This window comes from Staurois parvus, unplaced genomic scaffold (genome assembly GCF_062004578.1).
Source record: "Staurois parvus isolate SC_StPar_1 unplaced genomic scaffold, SC_StPar_1.0 ptg002145l, whole genome shotgun sequence".
Taxonomy (NCBI): Eukaryota; Metazoa; Chordata; class Amphibia; order Anura; family Ranidae; genus Staurois; species Staurois parvus.
In genome coordinates, this window is record NW_028319941.1 from 6,056 (window position 1) to 23,343 (window position 17,288).

General features: G+C 39.2%; 1 protein-coding gene across 1 annotated transcript in view; it reads left to right on the plus strand.

Moving 5' to 3' along the window:
• Window positions 1-227: 227 nt before the first annotated feature.
• Window positions 228-17,288, plus strand: part of LOC149432431 (complement receptor type 2-like) — a 39,191-nt gene continuing 22,130 nt past the window's right edge. Inside the window, exons 1-4 of the mRNA XM_089665208.1 lie at window positions 228-360; window positions 3,885-4,064; window positions 12,185-12,367; window positions 12,700-12,882. Of these exons, the coding sequence (XP_089521334.1) occupies window positions 228-360; window positions 3,885-4,064; window positions 12,185-12,367; window positions 12,700-12,882 (679 nt within the window). The remainder of the gene's footprint in view (window positions 361-3,884; window positions 4,065-12,184; window positions 12,368-12,699; window positions 12,883-17,288) is intronic.

Below are 17,288 nucleotides of genomic sequence, written 5' to 3' on the forward strand. Positions count from 1 at the left end.
TTACTTTGCTGCATCAGGCACTGGATGTCTTGATCATGTGCATGGCATTATGAAATCTGAAGACTACCAAATAATTCTGGGGTGCAATGTAGGGCCCAGTGTCAGAACGTTGGGTCTCCGTCAGAGGTCATGGGTCTTACAGCAGGACAATGACACAAAGTGCACATCAAAAAGCACCCAGATATGGTTTTAAGACAAAGCACTGGAGAGAACTGAACTGGCCAGCAATGAGTCCAGATTTCAATTCCATAGAACACATGTGGAGAGATCTCAAAACATCAGTTGGGAAAGGGAACCTTTCCAATCTGAGAGACCTGGATTTGTTGGCGAAAGAGTGTTCCAAACTTCCAGTAGAAAGAGGTAAGAAATAGTAGTGCACCAAAACCAAAAATTCAGGATGCATTTGGCCAAAAACTGAAATGGACAGGTTTTTATTTATAATATACATTTTTGGTTCAATAGACTTCAATGGAGATGCTGCAGAAACCACATGTAGAGTTTCTGACACGCTTGCTGTTTTTGATGTGTTTCTAATCTGCCCAGCAACAAGTTGGCCAAAAAAAAACCCCATTAGAAAAAAGCATCAAACACCTGTGGCAAAATCGCATTGCAAAACGTAATCTGCATTGGTGTGAACCAGACCTGAAATGCATTAAAAAGCCATCAAAAATGCATGTATTGTGCGCAAATTTTTTTTTTTTTTTTTTGTCATACCCTTCACACTCCTCCTATACATACTACTGTCATACCCTCCACACTTCTCTCCTGGTACATACTACTGTCATACCCTCCACACTTCTCTCCTGGTACATACTACTGTCATACCCTCCACACTCCTCTCCTGGTACATACTACTGTCATACCCTCCACACTCCTCTCATGTACATACTACTGTCATACCCTCCACACTTCTCTCCTGGTACATACTACTGTCATACCCTCCACACTCCTCTCCTGGTACATACTACTGTCATACCCTCCACACTCCTCTCCTGGTACATACTACTGTCATACCCTCCACACTCCTCTCATGTACATACTACTGTCATACCCTCCACACTTCTCTCCTGGTACATACTACTGTCATACCCTCCACACTCCTCTCCTGGTACATACTACTGTCATACCCTCCACACTCCTCTCCTGGTACATACTACTGTCATACCCTCCACACTCCTCTCCTGGTACATACTACTGTCATACCCTCCACACTCCTCTCCTGGTACATACTACTGTCATACCCTCCACACTCCTCTCCTGGTACATACTACTGTCATACCCTCCACACTCCTCTCCTGGTACATACTACTGTCATACCCTCCACACTCCTCTCCTGGTACATACTACTGTCATACCCTCCACACTCCTCTCCTGGTACATACTACTGTCATACCCTCCACACTCCTCTCCTGGTACATACTACTGTCATACCCTCCACACTCCTCTCCTGGTCATCCGTCTGTCATACCTTCCACACTCCTCTCCTGGTCATCCGTCTGCCACCATATTGTTCGTACTCTATGCCTATACATCTTACCCACTACATCAGTTCTTCAACATATATCAAATATCTGCAACGTTGTTAATTCTGGCTTAGGCACACTTGCTAGCCCAGATAAAGAAAATCTTCACTAATTAATTTTTTTTTTCTGCCCATTATTGGTACTCATTTATTTAATGATTACTACTAAAAATTATAGTAACATTTAGAGGAACATGGTAAGTTAAAAAATAATCTGCTTGTCACGCTTACCCCTAACGGAGGTGGTCAGAGAATATAGCTGGCTTCTGTGTTTTTCACCTATAGCAGCCCCCTTTCCAATAAGGCAAGCAGGCCTACTGGTACCTGGTTGCCCCCAGGACTTATACACTATGCTATAGTGCCTAGCTACCACAACGGGGCAGGCCCAAACTGAGCACAAACAGGTTCTTGCGGTTGGCAGACAGAGGTTCAGTGACAGTCCAGGCGCAAGGCAGGTAAGGTTCAGAATATCCCTGGTCCAATTCGTAGTCAAAAGGCAAGCAGAGTTCAGAGAATAGTCAATATTGGATCCAAGGTCATAAACCGGGAAAACTAAGCGGCAGGGCAGACAAGCAGGGAGTTTGAGCGCATACTACAAACGCTATCACAAGCATGAGACTGCAGGCTTGGCTGCCTTGGCTCCACCCAGAGACTGGCCACATCAATCGCCATACGGGTGGCCAGACAGACAAACGGGGAGAATGTATCACAACCAAAACCAGGATGCTGCAAAGAGACCAGCAGCTGTGATGGAGCAGGAGCGCTAGGTGCTCCTGACACTGCCCAGCTTCAACCATGCTGAATTCATTACTGCTGGTCCTTCTTTCTAGACCTCGGCAAACACTAATACAGCAGGCACAATACAGTATATTAGATGAACAGCACTTAATGGAAAAAAAAAAAAAAAATCAATGTACTGATTTTCCACTGTTTCGTTACTGTGTAGCATAATTGTTTAGGTAGTTAATGTCTGCAGCTTGCAAAACCTTGGGGTCAGTGTATATTGCTGTTACTACTGGTTTGTTTTGTTGGTTGTTTTACCTTTTTGTTTTTCTTTAGCTATAACTACAGCATTCTTATTAAAGAAAGTACCTTTTTCATGTTCGTTCAATGTATTCTGTTATTCTGGACCTGTACTATGTGTAATATAGCAATAAATATTTTTACTAGCATAAAAAAGGTGATCCAGGAATTATCCGATTTTTGTCTCTTGAAAGCAGGAAGGATTTTTTTTTTTTTTCTCCCGCTGGAGCAAATTGGGATAATGCTTTACTGAGCTTTGTTTGCCTTCCTCTGGATCAACTCTGGGTATAGGATTGTGTACAGTATATGGAGGGGTTTTTTTTTCCTCTCTGGGTTGAACTGGATGGTCTTTTTTTTTTTTTTTTTTTTTTTTTTTTTTTTTTTTTTTTTTTCTTCAATCAGACTAACTATGTAACTGTATATAACTTGACATAGAATTCCATTGTAGTTTTGTACAGTTGCACCCTGATTACAGATTGTGCAAAACAGTTGAACCTTGTTGAAAATTCTGCAACTGAAATCCTTGGTAAGGTCTTTGGGAAAACTTGCATGGTATTTTGTAGGTTAATACAAATGAATGGAAATGTGCTTTTCCCTGGAAATACCATATAAAAAGTGTAATGCCGTCAATTACTTATTTTAGTTTTGAGTGGAATGGGGAATAGATTTGACATGATTTATTGCAGTGCATGGCTCAATTGAGTAGAGTTTCTTCTCTGTTTTATCTCCATAATAACGGTCATTGGGACGGGAAATCTGGGGAAATGGACAACAATTATAATTTGACAGAGGTTCTAACCTTCTCCTATTCTACTAAAAGTCAAGCTCGCATTGCTGTTTTCTCTGTTAGAGAGATTTCTGTGATTCCTTGCACTGTCAAGAACACTATCTCTCCTCCAATAGGGACAGAAATAAAAACCCAATAGAAGGCGATCTGATATTGTTAATGTTTTTATGTATTCGCTAATCGCACTTCATGGGGTTTAGTGTTCCTGTTATCTTGATCTTGTAAAACATTACTGATTTAATCCACACGTCCATAAGTTATTTCTTTGTACAGCATATTTTTCTGTTTGTCTCCAGTGGATGCAAGTCCCACCCTCTATTGTAAGCTTCAAATTGATGTTAAGTACACTTTATCATTTGTTCAATAACAGGATTGAACAAGAAAACCTCAACCGAAGATCTAACCCTTTCTCATACCATCCAAAAAAAAGATGTCTTGGCTGGAGTTTTACTTTAACTTTATTGTAACTTGTGTTTTGAGCTGTTTTACTGATCCATCCATCTGGTGCAATGTTTTTTGTAAATTAATCTGAGACTATATTTTATATTACAGCTGTTGAATGTTCAACTCCAGATGTAGCCAAAGCTAAAAAATTATCTGGATTTGCTGGTCCGTACTATTTTGATTCTGCTGTCACATTTGAGTGTTTACCAGGCTTTATAATGAAAGGCGCCAACTTGGTCAAGTGCAATACCAGCAGCCAGTGGAATCCTCCATTACCTACATGTTATAGTAAGTTGCACTCTAATTTCCTTTTAATGTGCATGTGCTGGTAAAATCAAGTTGTTCACACACTATGCTGTTTTTTATATTTTAAACAAATATTAGAACTAGGTAATTTTGGTGACTGTAAATTACTGTATCTCTGCTGTATCTTATTTGTTGGTACTTGGCACTTGTGTCTGTAGGTATTTTAAGTTAACTATTGGGCATGGGGTTGGGCATCAGCCTCAAGTGGAATTAATGCTGTCTGGAGAGTTTCTATAAATGTTGCTTTGTTAGGAAGGGTCTCAAATCTGTGCGCGCTTTCAGCTGGTGAGTCTATTTACCCAAAGCAGAGACTTCAGAACATAGTTATTGGGGGGGCTACTTGAATCGGTGGTATATCAGAGGGATCCCATTGATGCAAGCGGTATAGTCAATGTTTTTTCTTTCCAACTCTGAAAGTTGGAGAAATTGTTATTTTACAGATGTGTGTAATGTAATCTTCCAACTATCTATCCCCAGTGCAAACTGAAATTTTCACCTAGCCTGTGATATTCTGGGACATAGAAACATTGGCTAGAATATCTAGGGAGAGCCTACAGAATCAAATATGAACATGCACTTTAACTTTTTATCCCTCTTTAACACTGTAACCCTATTTTGCCCTTGCTGATTGGTAATTAACTTTGTACACTGTTATTGTATATTTGAAATAACCTTCTCTTTGTTGGATCATGAAAAAAAAAAAAGCTTGACAATAAGCCAAGAAATATCTAAAACATACCCTATTTTGACCATATAATGACACTATTTATCAACTTTAAGAGGTTTAAGAGTTCAGATTTTTTTATGTGCAATGATATGCAAAAATAAATGACCTAAATATATTTTGCCCGTAGTTTATCACGTTGTCTTGTTGCCTTTTGCCATAGTTTGGATTATTCTTTAGAAGATCATCCTTAATTACCACCATTTGTTCTGCACTTGCTACTCCTCCTGAGCTTGTTCAGAATACATAGAGGTATAATCATTAGGTGAGGCTGTGCCTTTAAATGTGCCTAGTGTTCAAACTCCTACAGCCAGGCTCCTACATTTACCTAAACCCTGGAACACCAAACTGATAAATACTGTGTAGAGCATTGTTCTCAAAACTCTTTGGCAGGTGCCATAACTAGCAAAACAAATTATGTAACCAGAAGAGATAGGACATGTGGACATTTTTGAAAAAACTACTTGTCCAGGGACTAAATAGGTGTTCCAATCTACTTTTCCCTCATGACAATCTACTTTTAAAAAACAAATTTAACCAAAGCCATATTTAAATCTGAGGTGTTAGGAATGTCTGGGACTTTTAAAATCAAAAGAGGCTATATGGCAACTTAAACATTTTAAATTTTTTTTTTTAACATTTTGGTGTTTTATCTTCTCCTCCACTCCCTACCCGGTCTCCAGTACTGCACCCAGGAACTAGCAGGGAGGAAAGAGACCTTGCAGTGTAATGAGCACGGATTGTGTGCTTGTCTCAAAAGGGGAGGGTCAGGCTTATCCTTTATCACTTTCACTGCCAGAGCCATTTTTGTGTTTTTTTGCACACTTTTAAAAAATCATTTTAGACTGTAAGATTACACAAAAGCTCCAAACATGATATATTTTCTGAAATCCAAGAACCTATAGAATAAAATAGTGGTAGTTCAAATTTTTTATGTCACATGATATTACTGCAAAGGTCTAGGAAACGCTAAATTTTAGTAAAAAATACACAATTTTAGGGCACAAAGCAATAAATGACTATTTTTTTGTAGAATATAAAAGATGAGGTTCCACCTAGTAAATATCCAACATGTCAAACCTTAAATTTGTGTGCACTCATGATATGGCGGCAAACTTCAGTACCCTATATTTTTTTTATAAGTGACCCTTTTAAAGCTCCTTATAGGTCATCAGTTTAGTGTTATGGAGGAGATCTGGTGCTAGCATTATTGCTCTCATCCTAGTGTGCATGGTGATACGTAACACATCACAATTGACATTTTCATGCGTAGGCGACCCTGAATGTGCTTTTACTTTTTGGGGGTGGGCTCAATTTTTTATATTTTTTTGAGGGGATGTTATGTGCTTGGGTGTTTGTTTTGTTTTTGTTTTTTTTCTATAAAAAAAAAAAATTCTACTTTACTTTTTTTTTTTTTCATCACATAGGGGGCAGAAAGTCCCCTAATGTGATGATTTTTTTGGTGACAGGTTATATTTAATGACATCCTGCATGTCTCCCATGTGCTCCCCTGAATGTAATGAAGAGTACATAATATTGATTTTAACCTCCTGTGCTTTTAAGTGAAAAAATAAATAACTACAAAGTTGCTGACACCCAACCCTATACCTATGGGTGAAAATTATGCTAAAAATATAAATCTAGTGGTATAAGCGCTACTACATACATAATAATACCAACCACATATAATAATGCAATAATGTTAAAAAATGCATAAACTGGGACAAATACAAAATGATCTGATCCTTCCCCGAGGATGTCACGTGATAATCGGACGCAATGCGTAGGAACGTGGTGACGTATTTCCAGCGTGGACGCCATCTTGCTACACCTGAAACCCATTTAATCTACACCATAGCATATGGTTTGAATGCTTGTCTCTGATATCAAGTGAGTGGGAAATTGGCTGTGCTATGTTTTTCTTTATGCAATAAATGGTAATACACTATGGAGGATCTCTTTTATGTCATTAACCTCTTCCATACAAGGCACTTTTATCCCCTTCCTGCCCAGGCCAATTTTCAGGTTTCAGCGCTCACACTTTGAATGACAATTGCGCGGTCATACAACATTGTACCCAAACTAAAATTTTATCATTTTCTTTACACAACTAGAGCTTTTTGGTGGTATTTAATCACCACTGGGGTTTTTATTTTTTGCTAAATTAACAAAAAAAGACCAAACATTTTGTAAAAAAAAACATTTTTTTTTTTTTTGTTATAAAAGTTTGCAAATAAATAATTGTTCATAAATTTAGGTCAAGATGTATTCTGCTACATGTCTTTGGTGAAAATAACCCAAATTTAGGATGTATTTTTTAGTTTGTAGGAAAGTTATAGAGTTCACAAACTATGGGATAGATCTGAATATTGATCAATCCTGAAGTACTGACACCCAATCTAATTTGTTGAGGTCCAAGAATGTCAGAACAGTACAGATATCCCCCAAATGACCCCTTTTTGCAGAGTAGACAGTCCGACGTACTTCATAAGAGGCATGGCGAGTTTTTTGAAGTTTGTATTTTTTTTTTGTCATAATTTTTTGGAAAATGAGAAAATTAAAAAAATTTTCACTTATTTTTTTATTTTTTTTACATACTGTCACCAGTGCAGTACAGCGTCATATAACTGGCATGGTGGTGATCAGGGACACTGGTGACAGTATGAAAATTAAAATAATTTTAAATTTTTTTTTTAACATTTTTTTCATATTTAACTATGACCAAAGTAGTACAATGTTACCATGGTAACATCGTACTACTTTGGGGAAGTGATCAGTATTTTTTTATTTTACACAATTTGCTTATAGCAAAGAATGACTTTGCTATAAGCAAGCATTTACCTGAATGACATCGATTCATTCAGGGTGGTTTTTTTTTTTTTTTTTTTTTTTGTGCTTAGCTGTGATTTGGCCATGGCTAATCACATGACACAGCTAGGCTGTGATTGGCCCAGCTTGTGCATGTGATCGCTGTGACCATTCACAGCTAGACACATTAGTATACAATGGATGGCATGAATGAAGCCATCCACTGCATACAACGGTCATGTGACCTGCTGTGATTGGTCACAGCAGGTCACATGGTACCAGCAACGGGGCCGGTACTCAGATCTGTCATCGGCCATGGTACAAGGCTGGTGACGGCTCGCGCGGCTCTGCAGGCATCCATATGGCATCCACCCGGAAAGGTGAGTGTTTTTGCCGGCCACCATTCGGCCATAGGCCGGGCGGAAAGAGGTTAATATGATCCATATGTGAATTGGCTGTATTACGGTTACGCATATCTGGAGGGGACCTGAGATGTATAACGCATACCACTGAAAGGGTCTTTACTATTTGGAAGGATACCACAAAGGAGAATCTGACCGTGGAGGATCCTTTTGTGATCCCACAGGCATATTGGCCCATTGGGTCACAGTAAGGAGGTGAGGAGGCAATTCAGCTATTTTGACTTTTATTACCAGTGGCTATAACGCACATCCACTGTATTGCCTGTATGGTCTTGAAGAAATAGTGGATCACCTGGCATATGTGCACTTTTTGGACTGTTAAAATTATTAATTTATTTTTGTTTATGTATATTTCACTATACAATTATTTCTAGTTCTTTTTGATTACTTTTATGTGATATTAATTGGGGGAGGATTGTTGTGTTTTTTTTTCCTATATTGTTTTATATATATTTGGAGTCCTTTTTTGAATTTGTCACTTTATATAGGAGGTATACGCTTTTTTTTTTTTTTTTTAGGGGATTCACTTTTATGTGTCACTTGGTTTGTTTTTTTTATTGGGTTAATTTTAGCCACTGATCCCAATTAGGGATTTGGGTTGTCTGTTTGTCTATTTATATCTTGTGTGTTCACTTAATTGGGTCCACGTGGTTTCACGTTTTTGTCATTTGATAGATCCCGGAGAGGATCAGATCACTTTGTATTTGTCAGTTTATGCATTTTTTAAAATTTTTTAAGATAATTACATTATTATATGTGGTTGGAATTATGTATGTAGTAGCGCTACACCACTAGATTTATATTTAATGCAGTGTACATCACACTGCATTACATTCTTTCCAGGCCTCAAAGGTCGGGAATCTGAATGGGGAACTGGAAGTGACGTCAAACGTCCCTTCCGGGTCCGGACAAGAGAGGGAGGGGAGCGGACTTGTTCGCTCTCCTCCCTCCCCTCTAGATGCTGACTGGTACTGCGGGCTGTGTGATAGCAATTGGGCGGCAGCGTTGCTGCCCGAATGCTTCCACCTGACAGGTGGGCCCTGCTGCTCGCCTGCAGCAGGGCTAAAGGTTGAAAGAAGCTACCTGTCCAATGCCCGGAACTACATGTCCCGGGTGATAAAAATTCAACATCCCTGAGAGAGCGTAACACTCTTAGATCTCATACAGAATGGTGGATACTTGGGCATTTTACATATACCAAAATACCTGCCTAAGCAAGTAAGTGGCACCTGCCTGGCCGAAAAACTATGAGATGGCATCATCCCACCCTACCTTGTTGCTAGAGCAGGGGTCTCCAAACTTTCTAAACAAAGGGCCACTTTGTCCTTCAGACTTTAGGGGGAGCCAGACTGTAGCCAGAGGGAGTGGAAATTTTCATGGAATCAGTGGTAGTAGTAGTGGTAGTAAACATTAACACATTTGGTATAAGCGAGAGGAATTGTGCCCCATAATTGGTATCATTGGGACAAAGCGTGCCCCATCGTTGTCGGTGGGAGGACAAGTGCCCCATAATTGGTGTCAGTGGGAGGAATAGTGTTCCATTGTTGGTATCAGTGGGAGATGTGGTGCCCCATTGTTGGTGTCATTTGGCAGAATTGTCTCTTTTCAGTGAGAGAAATAGTGTCCCAAGGGCTGGATAAAGACAAGCAAAGGGCCTCATCTGCCCTCGGGCCGCAGTTTGGAGACCACTGTGCTAGAGCATTGGTAAGACACCCTCAGCTGTTACTGTTCACTCCTTTTTATCACATGAGCAGTTCACTAGCTCTTCTCACTGAGCTCAAGGTTACTTACTGTGTCAGGGAAGAGAGTGCATGTAAAAGGTCTTGAATTGTCTGTGAAGTGTCTTCGCAACAAGGTGGGATAGGATGTCATTTCTGGGATTTTATTTTTTTTACCAGACTTCAAGAGGTATGTAAATGGCCTACACTTACAGGTGAAACTCTAACAATTGGAATATCATGCAAAAGTTCATTTATTTCAGTAATGCAACTTAAAAGGTGAAACTAATATATGAGACTCATTACATGCAAAGCAATATAGTTCAAGCTGTGATTTGTCATAATTGTGATTATGGCTTACAGCTCATGAAAACCCCAAATCCACAATCTCAGAAAATTAGAATATTACATGCAATCAATAAAACAAGGATTATACATAGAACAATATCGGACCTCTGAAAAGTATAAGCATGCATATGTACTCAGTACTTGGCTTGTGCCCCTTTTGCAGCAATTACTGCCTCCAATGCGGCGTGGCATGGAAGCCATCAGCCTGTGGCACTGCTGAGGTGTTATGGAAAACCAGGATGCTTCAATAGCGGCCTTCAGCTCTTCTGCACTGTTCGGTCTCATGTCTCTCATCTTTCTCTTGGCAATGTCCCGTAGATTCTCTATGGGGTTCAGGTCAGGCGAGTTTGCTGGCCAATCAAGCACAGTAATCCCACGATCACTGAATCAGGTTTTGGTGCTTTTGGCAGTGTGGGCAGGTGCCAAGTCCTGCTGGAAAATGAAGTCAGCATCCCCATAAAGCTCGTCTGCGGAAGGAAGTATGAAGTGCTCCAAAATCTCCTGGTAGATGGCTGCGTTGACCCTGGACTTAATAAAACACAGTGGCCCAACACCAGCAGATGACATGGCTCCCCAAATCAACACAGACTGTGGAAACTTCACACTGGACTTCAAGCATTTTGCAGTGTGTGCCTCTCCATTCTTCTGCAAAAGTTGCTTTCATCATAAAAGAGGATTTTGGACCACTGAGCAACAGACCAGGTCTGTTTTTCTTTAGCCCAGGTCAGACGCTTCTGACGTTGTTTGTTGTTCAGGAGCGGCTTGACAAGAGGAATACGACATTTGAAGTCCATGTCCAGGATCCGTCTGTGTGTGGTGGCTCTTGATGCACTGACTCCAGCCTCAGTCCACTCCTTGTGAAAGTCCCCAACACTTTTGAATGGCCTTTTTCTGACAATCCTCTCCAGGCTGCAGTCATCCCTGCTGCTTGTGCACCTTTTTCTTCCACACTTTTCCCTTCCACATAACTTTCTATTTATGTGCTTTGATACAGCACTTTGGGAACATCCAACTTCTTTTGCAATTACCTTTTGAGGCTTTCCCTCCTTTATGGAGGGTGTCAGTGATGGTTCTCTGCACAACTGTCAGGTCAGCAGTCTTTCCCATGATTGTGATTCCTACTGAACCAGACTGAGAGACCATTTAAAGGCTCAGGAACCCTTTGCAGGTGTTATGGCTTAATTATCTGATTAGAGTGGGACACTTTGAGCCTAGAATATTGCACCTTTTCACAATATTCTAATTTTCTGAGATTGTGGATTTTGGGTTTTCATGAGCTGTAAGCCATAATCATCACAATTATGACAAATCACGGCTTGAACTATCTTGCTTTGCATGTAATGAGTTGATCTCATATATTAGTTTCAACTTTTTAAGTTGCATTACTGAAATAAATGAACTTTTGCACGATATTCTAATTTTTCAAGTTTCACCTGTATAGCAAGAGCATTATTTAACTTTGGTCAAAACTGAAGTTTGTTTTTATATACAGGTGCCCCTTCCCTGCATAGAAAGTTTGTTGGTAAAGGTGAACTAACCTTTTTAATTAGTACTCTTCCTTTGCAAAAAAAATGAAGGATTAAAATTAAAAATGATTGAATGCAATTAATTAATTTAACACTAAATTGGGTATAGAGGGGAATAGTAAGAACCCATTTGTTTTGTTTTTTCAGTGTTTAAGTAGGGGAGATTCACCCTCTTTGTATTGGTGGCAATTTTCACCAGAACAGAGTTGGGAAGTCCAGAATCTTACTATTTTCATTAGATCAGATGTTGAGGTGTCTAGAGATCCTCTCTTGAAACTTTGTATTTTGACAGCGTGGACTCTGCTGTCAGAATACACTGGTCAGTGGCTGCAGCCTCTGATCTTAATTTTTCCAATAAGCCCATTTGACAGAAGTGGATCGTTAGATCAAGAACCAGGGAATGATTCTTTCCTGTGGGACACGAACAGCCAAAAAAAAAACTGATAGAGATTTTACCTTTTCCATAATCGCAAAAGTTCATCAAAATGGAAAAATTATGTACTTGAAATCATTTGTTTGCAGGCATCTCATTTTCAGTTCTTTTTTGTTTCTGCAGTTCTGGGTTGTGTACCTCCATATGCTATTGCAAATGGATCATATAGCCCTGCAAAAGAACACTATGCATACCAAGACATTGTAACATACCAGTGCAATGAAAAAAAGTTTGCACTTCTAGGACAACCTACTGTGAGTTGCACCTCATTTGGAAATTGGAGTTCTGATGCCCCTAAGTGTGTTGGTAAGTAAATTTCATTTTTTACATTGCATTCTGACAGCGTGGACTCTCTGCTGTCAGAATACAATGGTCAGTGGCTGCAGCCTGTGATCATAAAAAATTTTCCAATAACTCCATTTGACAGAAGTGGACCGTTAGATCAAGAACCAGGGAACAATTCTCCAGAACCAGGGAATGATTCTTTTCTGTGGGACACAAACCGCCAAAAAAAAAAACTGAGGTTTTACCTTTCCATAATAGCAAATACTCATTAAAATGGAAACATTTTGGCTTTTAGATGTACTTGAAATCATTTGTTTACAGGCATCTCATTTTCAGTTCTTTTGCTTCTGCAGTTCCAAGTTGTGCACCTCCATATGCCATTACAGATGGATCATTTAGCCCTGTAAAGGAAGACTATGTATACCAAGACGTTGTAACATACCAGTGCAATGAAAAAAAGTTTGCACTTATAGGACAACCTACTGTGAGTTGCACCTCATTTGGAAATTGGAGTTCTGATGCCCCAAAGTGTGTTGGTAAGTACATTTAATATTTTACATGTTTTCATTTCCACAAAAGATGTACATTTTTACAAAAAGTTTCACGAAGTACCATAGTTACTGCTTTTCACAACATACTGTATGTTTGTATTTGTATGTCGAAGGTGTAATCTCTGCAACCCCTCTGGCTTTTTTTTTTTTTTTTACCCCTTATTCCATATGTCTCACTATTACATCTTTCAATGCCAGGGGATTGAACTCCCTATTCAAAAGGAATTTGTCATGGAAAGAAGCCCTCACTCACAACTCATACCGAATTTGTGTGCAAGAAGCATCTTTTTCATTTCACAAACCCCCTTCATGTTCCCATACACAATAAAATAAAAAAAGTAAAAAAAAAAGACCCCAATGGTAAATATATAATTATTTCTGCTATAGTAAATAACCAAACTATGACTATTGTCAACATTTATGCCCCCAATACCAATCAAATGTTTCTATCGAAACATTATATGAAAATTAGAGCCTTTTTAGACTTTTTTTTTTTTTTTTTTTTTTTCCCCACCCCCCCACAAATCATATGTAGTGATATTAACCAAGTAGTGGACCCAGCACTAGACTCATCCACTGCTGCTCGAAAACATTCCACTGCTTTGTCCTCCTTGCTACACACCGAGGACCTACAGTTAGGTCCATATATATTTGGACACATTCACAATTTTTCATACTTTTGGCTCTGTATGCCACCAAATAAATTAAAACAACCCAAATGAATTTGAAGTGCAGACTTTCAGCTTTAATTCAAGTGGTTGAACATAAATATCAAGTACAAATTTTAGGAACTGCAACCATTTTTTATACACAGTCTCCATTTTCAGGGGCTAAACTGTAATAGGACAAATTAATATAATCATAAATAAATTGTTCATTTTTAATATTTTGTCGAGAATCCTTTACTGGCAATGACTGCCTGAAGTCTGGATCCCATGGACATTACCAAAGACTGGGTTTCCTCCTTTATGATGCTTTTTCAGACTCTAACTGTAGCTGTCTTCAGTTGTTCTTTGTTTGTGGGTTTTTCTACCTTTTTTTAGTTTTGCCTTCAGTAAGTGAAATGCATGCTCAATTGGGTTGAGATCAGGTGATTGACTTGGCCATTGCAGAATAATCTACTTCTTTTCCTTCAAAAGCTTCTGGGTTGCTTTTGCAGTGTGTTTTTTGGATCATTGTCCATCTGCACTGTGAAGCGCCGTCCAATTAACTTTACTGCATTTGGCTGAATCTGGGCTGACAGTATATCTCGAACCACTGCAGAATTCATCCATCTGCTTCTGTCACATCACCAATAAACACCAATGTTCCAGTGCCACTGGAAGCTCTGCATGCCCTTGTTTTACATATGACGTTGTGTGCTTTGTATCATGAGCTGTTCCAAGCCTTCTCCACACTTTTTTTTTTTTTTTTTTTTTTTTTTTTTTCTTCCTGTCATTCTGGTACAGATTAATCTTGGTTTTATCCGTCCAAAAAATGCTTTTCCAGAACTGGTCTGGCTTTTTTAGATGTTGTTTGGCAAAGTCTAATCTGGCTTTTCTATTCTTCAGGCTTATGAATGGTATGTACCTTGTGGTGAACCCTCTATTTGCTCTCGTGAAGTCTTCTCTTGATTGTAGACTTTGACAATAATACGCCCACCTCCTGGAGAGTGTCCTTCACTTGTCTGGATGTTGTGAATGGGTTTTTCTTTACCATAGAGAGGATCCTGCGATCATCCTGTTGTCTTCCGTGGACATCCATTCCTTTATGTTGCTGAGCTCACCAGTGCATTCTTCTTTCCTCAGAATGTACCAAACTGTTGATGTGGCCACTGCTAATGTGATCTCTTTGATGGATTTGTTTAGTTTTTGAAGCCTTACAACGACCTGTTTTTCACTTGCATGGACAGCTCCTTTGAACGCATGATGTAGGTTCACAGCAATAGATTCCAAATGCAAATACCACACTTTTAATCAACTCCAGACCTTTTTACCTGCTTAATTGATGAAGAAATAATGGAGTAGCCCACACTTGGCCATGAAACCGCTTTTGATTCAGTTGTCCAATTACTTTTGGCTCCTTTGAAAAAGGAGGGATGGCTACTCTTAAGAGCTCTAATTCATAAACCCTTCCTCAAATTTGGATGTACATACTTTCAAATTAAACCCGAGTGTGCACTTTCAGCCTCTATCCATTATATAACTATAGCTTGAATATGTTTGGTAAATACCTGAAAAAACTAAACTTGTGTCTGTGTCCAAATATATATGGACCTAACACATATATATATATATATATATATATATATATATATATATATATATATATATATATATATATAACCTCTGGAGATGCCTACACAATACGAAGAGAGGTTACACCACCTACTCATGCAGAAAACCAATTTTTTTTTTTTTCTTATAGAGCTGTTTCTTTCTGACAAATATGCCCATTAATCTGTTCAAGAAACACAAATTGGGCTTATAACATGGTCCGATCACACTCCTATAACACTGAAATTGTCTCCTTCTACCCCTATTAAAAGAGGGGCGATTTGGAGACTGAACACGTCTCTCATAAGAAACAAATCGCATCAAAGATCGAGAATTATTTTTCTTTGCTGAATCTGTATTATTTATAACCCTGTTGATCTATGGAATGTGCACAAGGCCTCTCTGAGGCTACCCTATCAAGATAGGAGTCCATGAGAAAAAACCGTGCAATGCTACTACTGACCAATTATTATATTGCATACGTATTCTTGAACGAGCCAATATACTATTGCATGGTTATTCCTTCTTTTTTCCTATATTGTATACTATGAAAGGTTTCTTAATAAACTATGTTTAAAAAAAATATAACTGGATAATAACAATTGTAGGTAATAACATCAAGGATAGTTGATTCAGGGATTATCTGATTGCTCCCTGGGTAATCCAGAAGGTTTTCTCTCCCCACTGGAGCAACTTGGATTATGCTTTATTGTTTTCGCCTTTCTCTGGGTTAACTGTAGGTATAAGATTGTGTATACTGTATGTAGGGTCTTCTATTCATTTTTTTTTTTTATTTCTGTTGGTTGAACTAGATGGACTGTCCTTCTTCTTCCTTCCTTCCCCCCCCCCCCCCCCAACCTGACTAAGTATGTAACTAGGTTTCCACCAGGGTGCAAGGCGCTGTTCTTGTTCTGCTGTGCTTTTGAGAGCAGCTACATTTTGGGGTATAAACCTGTACAACCTTCTGAGGAAACAACTGCCTCTGTCTCTATCAGCCAATGTCCACCAGACTTTACAGAACCTACAGAGGTTTGGGTGGATCCTAAGTCTTCAGAAATTGAAACTCATAACCAGTGCCAGCTTTTTAGGTAGGGAAAGAGCTTTGGAAACCTTCTGGATGCAGGTGGCTTGGCTGCTGGAGGAAGTTTTAATCTGGATCAGTATTCTGAAACCGAGGACAATTCAGTTGTCTCTTTAAAAATGTAATTCTCTGGTGGAAGATCACCTGGCTAGGACTCAGTTGCACAATGCCACAAAGGTGGCTTACATCAACCATCAAGGAGGTGTCTTTTTCTCACCCACATCATGTAATCGAGATATAGGGTATTCTGGTGATCATCATTGCACTGAACTGGCTCAGAAGGACATCCTTCTCGGACCTAGTCAAAATCTAAGAAATCTCTCAGTAGTCCCTCTTGGATCATCTGGATCCTCTGTCCCAGGAGCTGTTCTACCATTCTCCTTGCTGCTGGTTTTAATGCATGGTTGTTTAAAGCCCAGGTACTGAGGGACAGGGCCTTTCAGATTTGGTCATCCCTAGTCTCTTGGGTTTCAGAAATTGACTTCTTACAAAGTCTTCCCTCGCACTTGGAAAGCATACTTTGCTTGGCATAAGGCAAGAATGTTCGAATTCAGGGTGTTGTGTCCTGTCTCCTGTTTGGGTTGGATCAGAATTTGGCCTTGAGTACCATCTAGGGTCATTTCTTAGGCTTGGAAGTTGTATTCGTGACCTCCTAACTCTTTAGTGAGCACTTTGCGTCTCACTCTTTACATACCTTCCCAAGTGATGTGTCATGGAATCTCAGCCTAGCCCTGTTGGTCCTTCAAAAACCATCATTTTGAGTCTAAGGAATATTCCTCAGTCTGCCCTTTCTCACAAGGTTGCAATTCTCATTGCTATAATTTTCTGTGCGATGAGTCTGAGTTGGTTGCCTTTTAAACTGTAAAGAACCCTTTCTTGTGCTGCAAAGAGATAAGAATGTATTGAGACTTTGGCTTTTCTTCCCAAGTTGGTTTGTTTTTTACCTTTTTAACCAAGACGGTGTTTTACCATCTCTGTTCTGATTTTCTCTGTTGCCTGAATGTAGTACGAGCTGTTAGGCTGCTTCCACACTGATCTGTTTTCTTCTGTTTTTG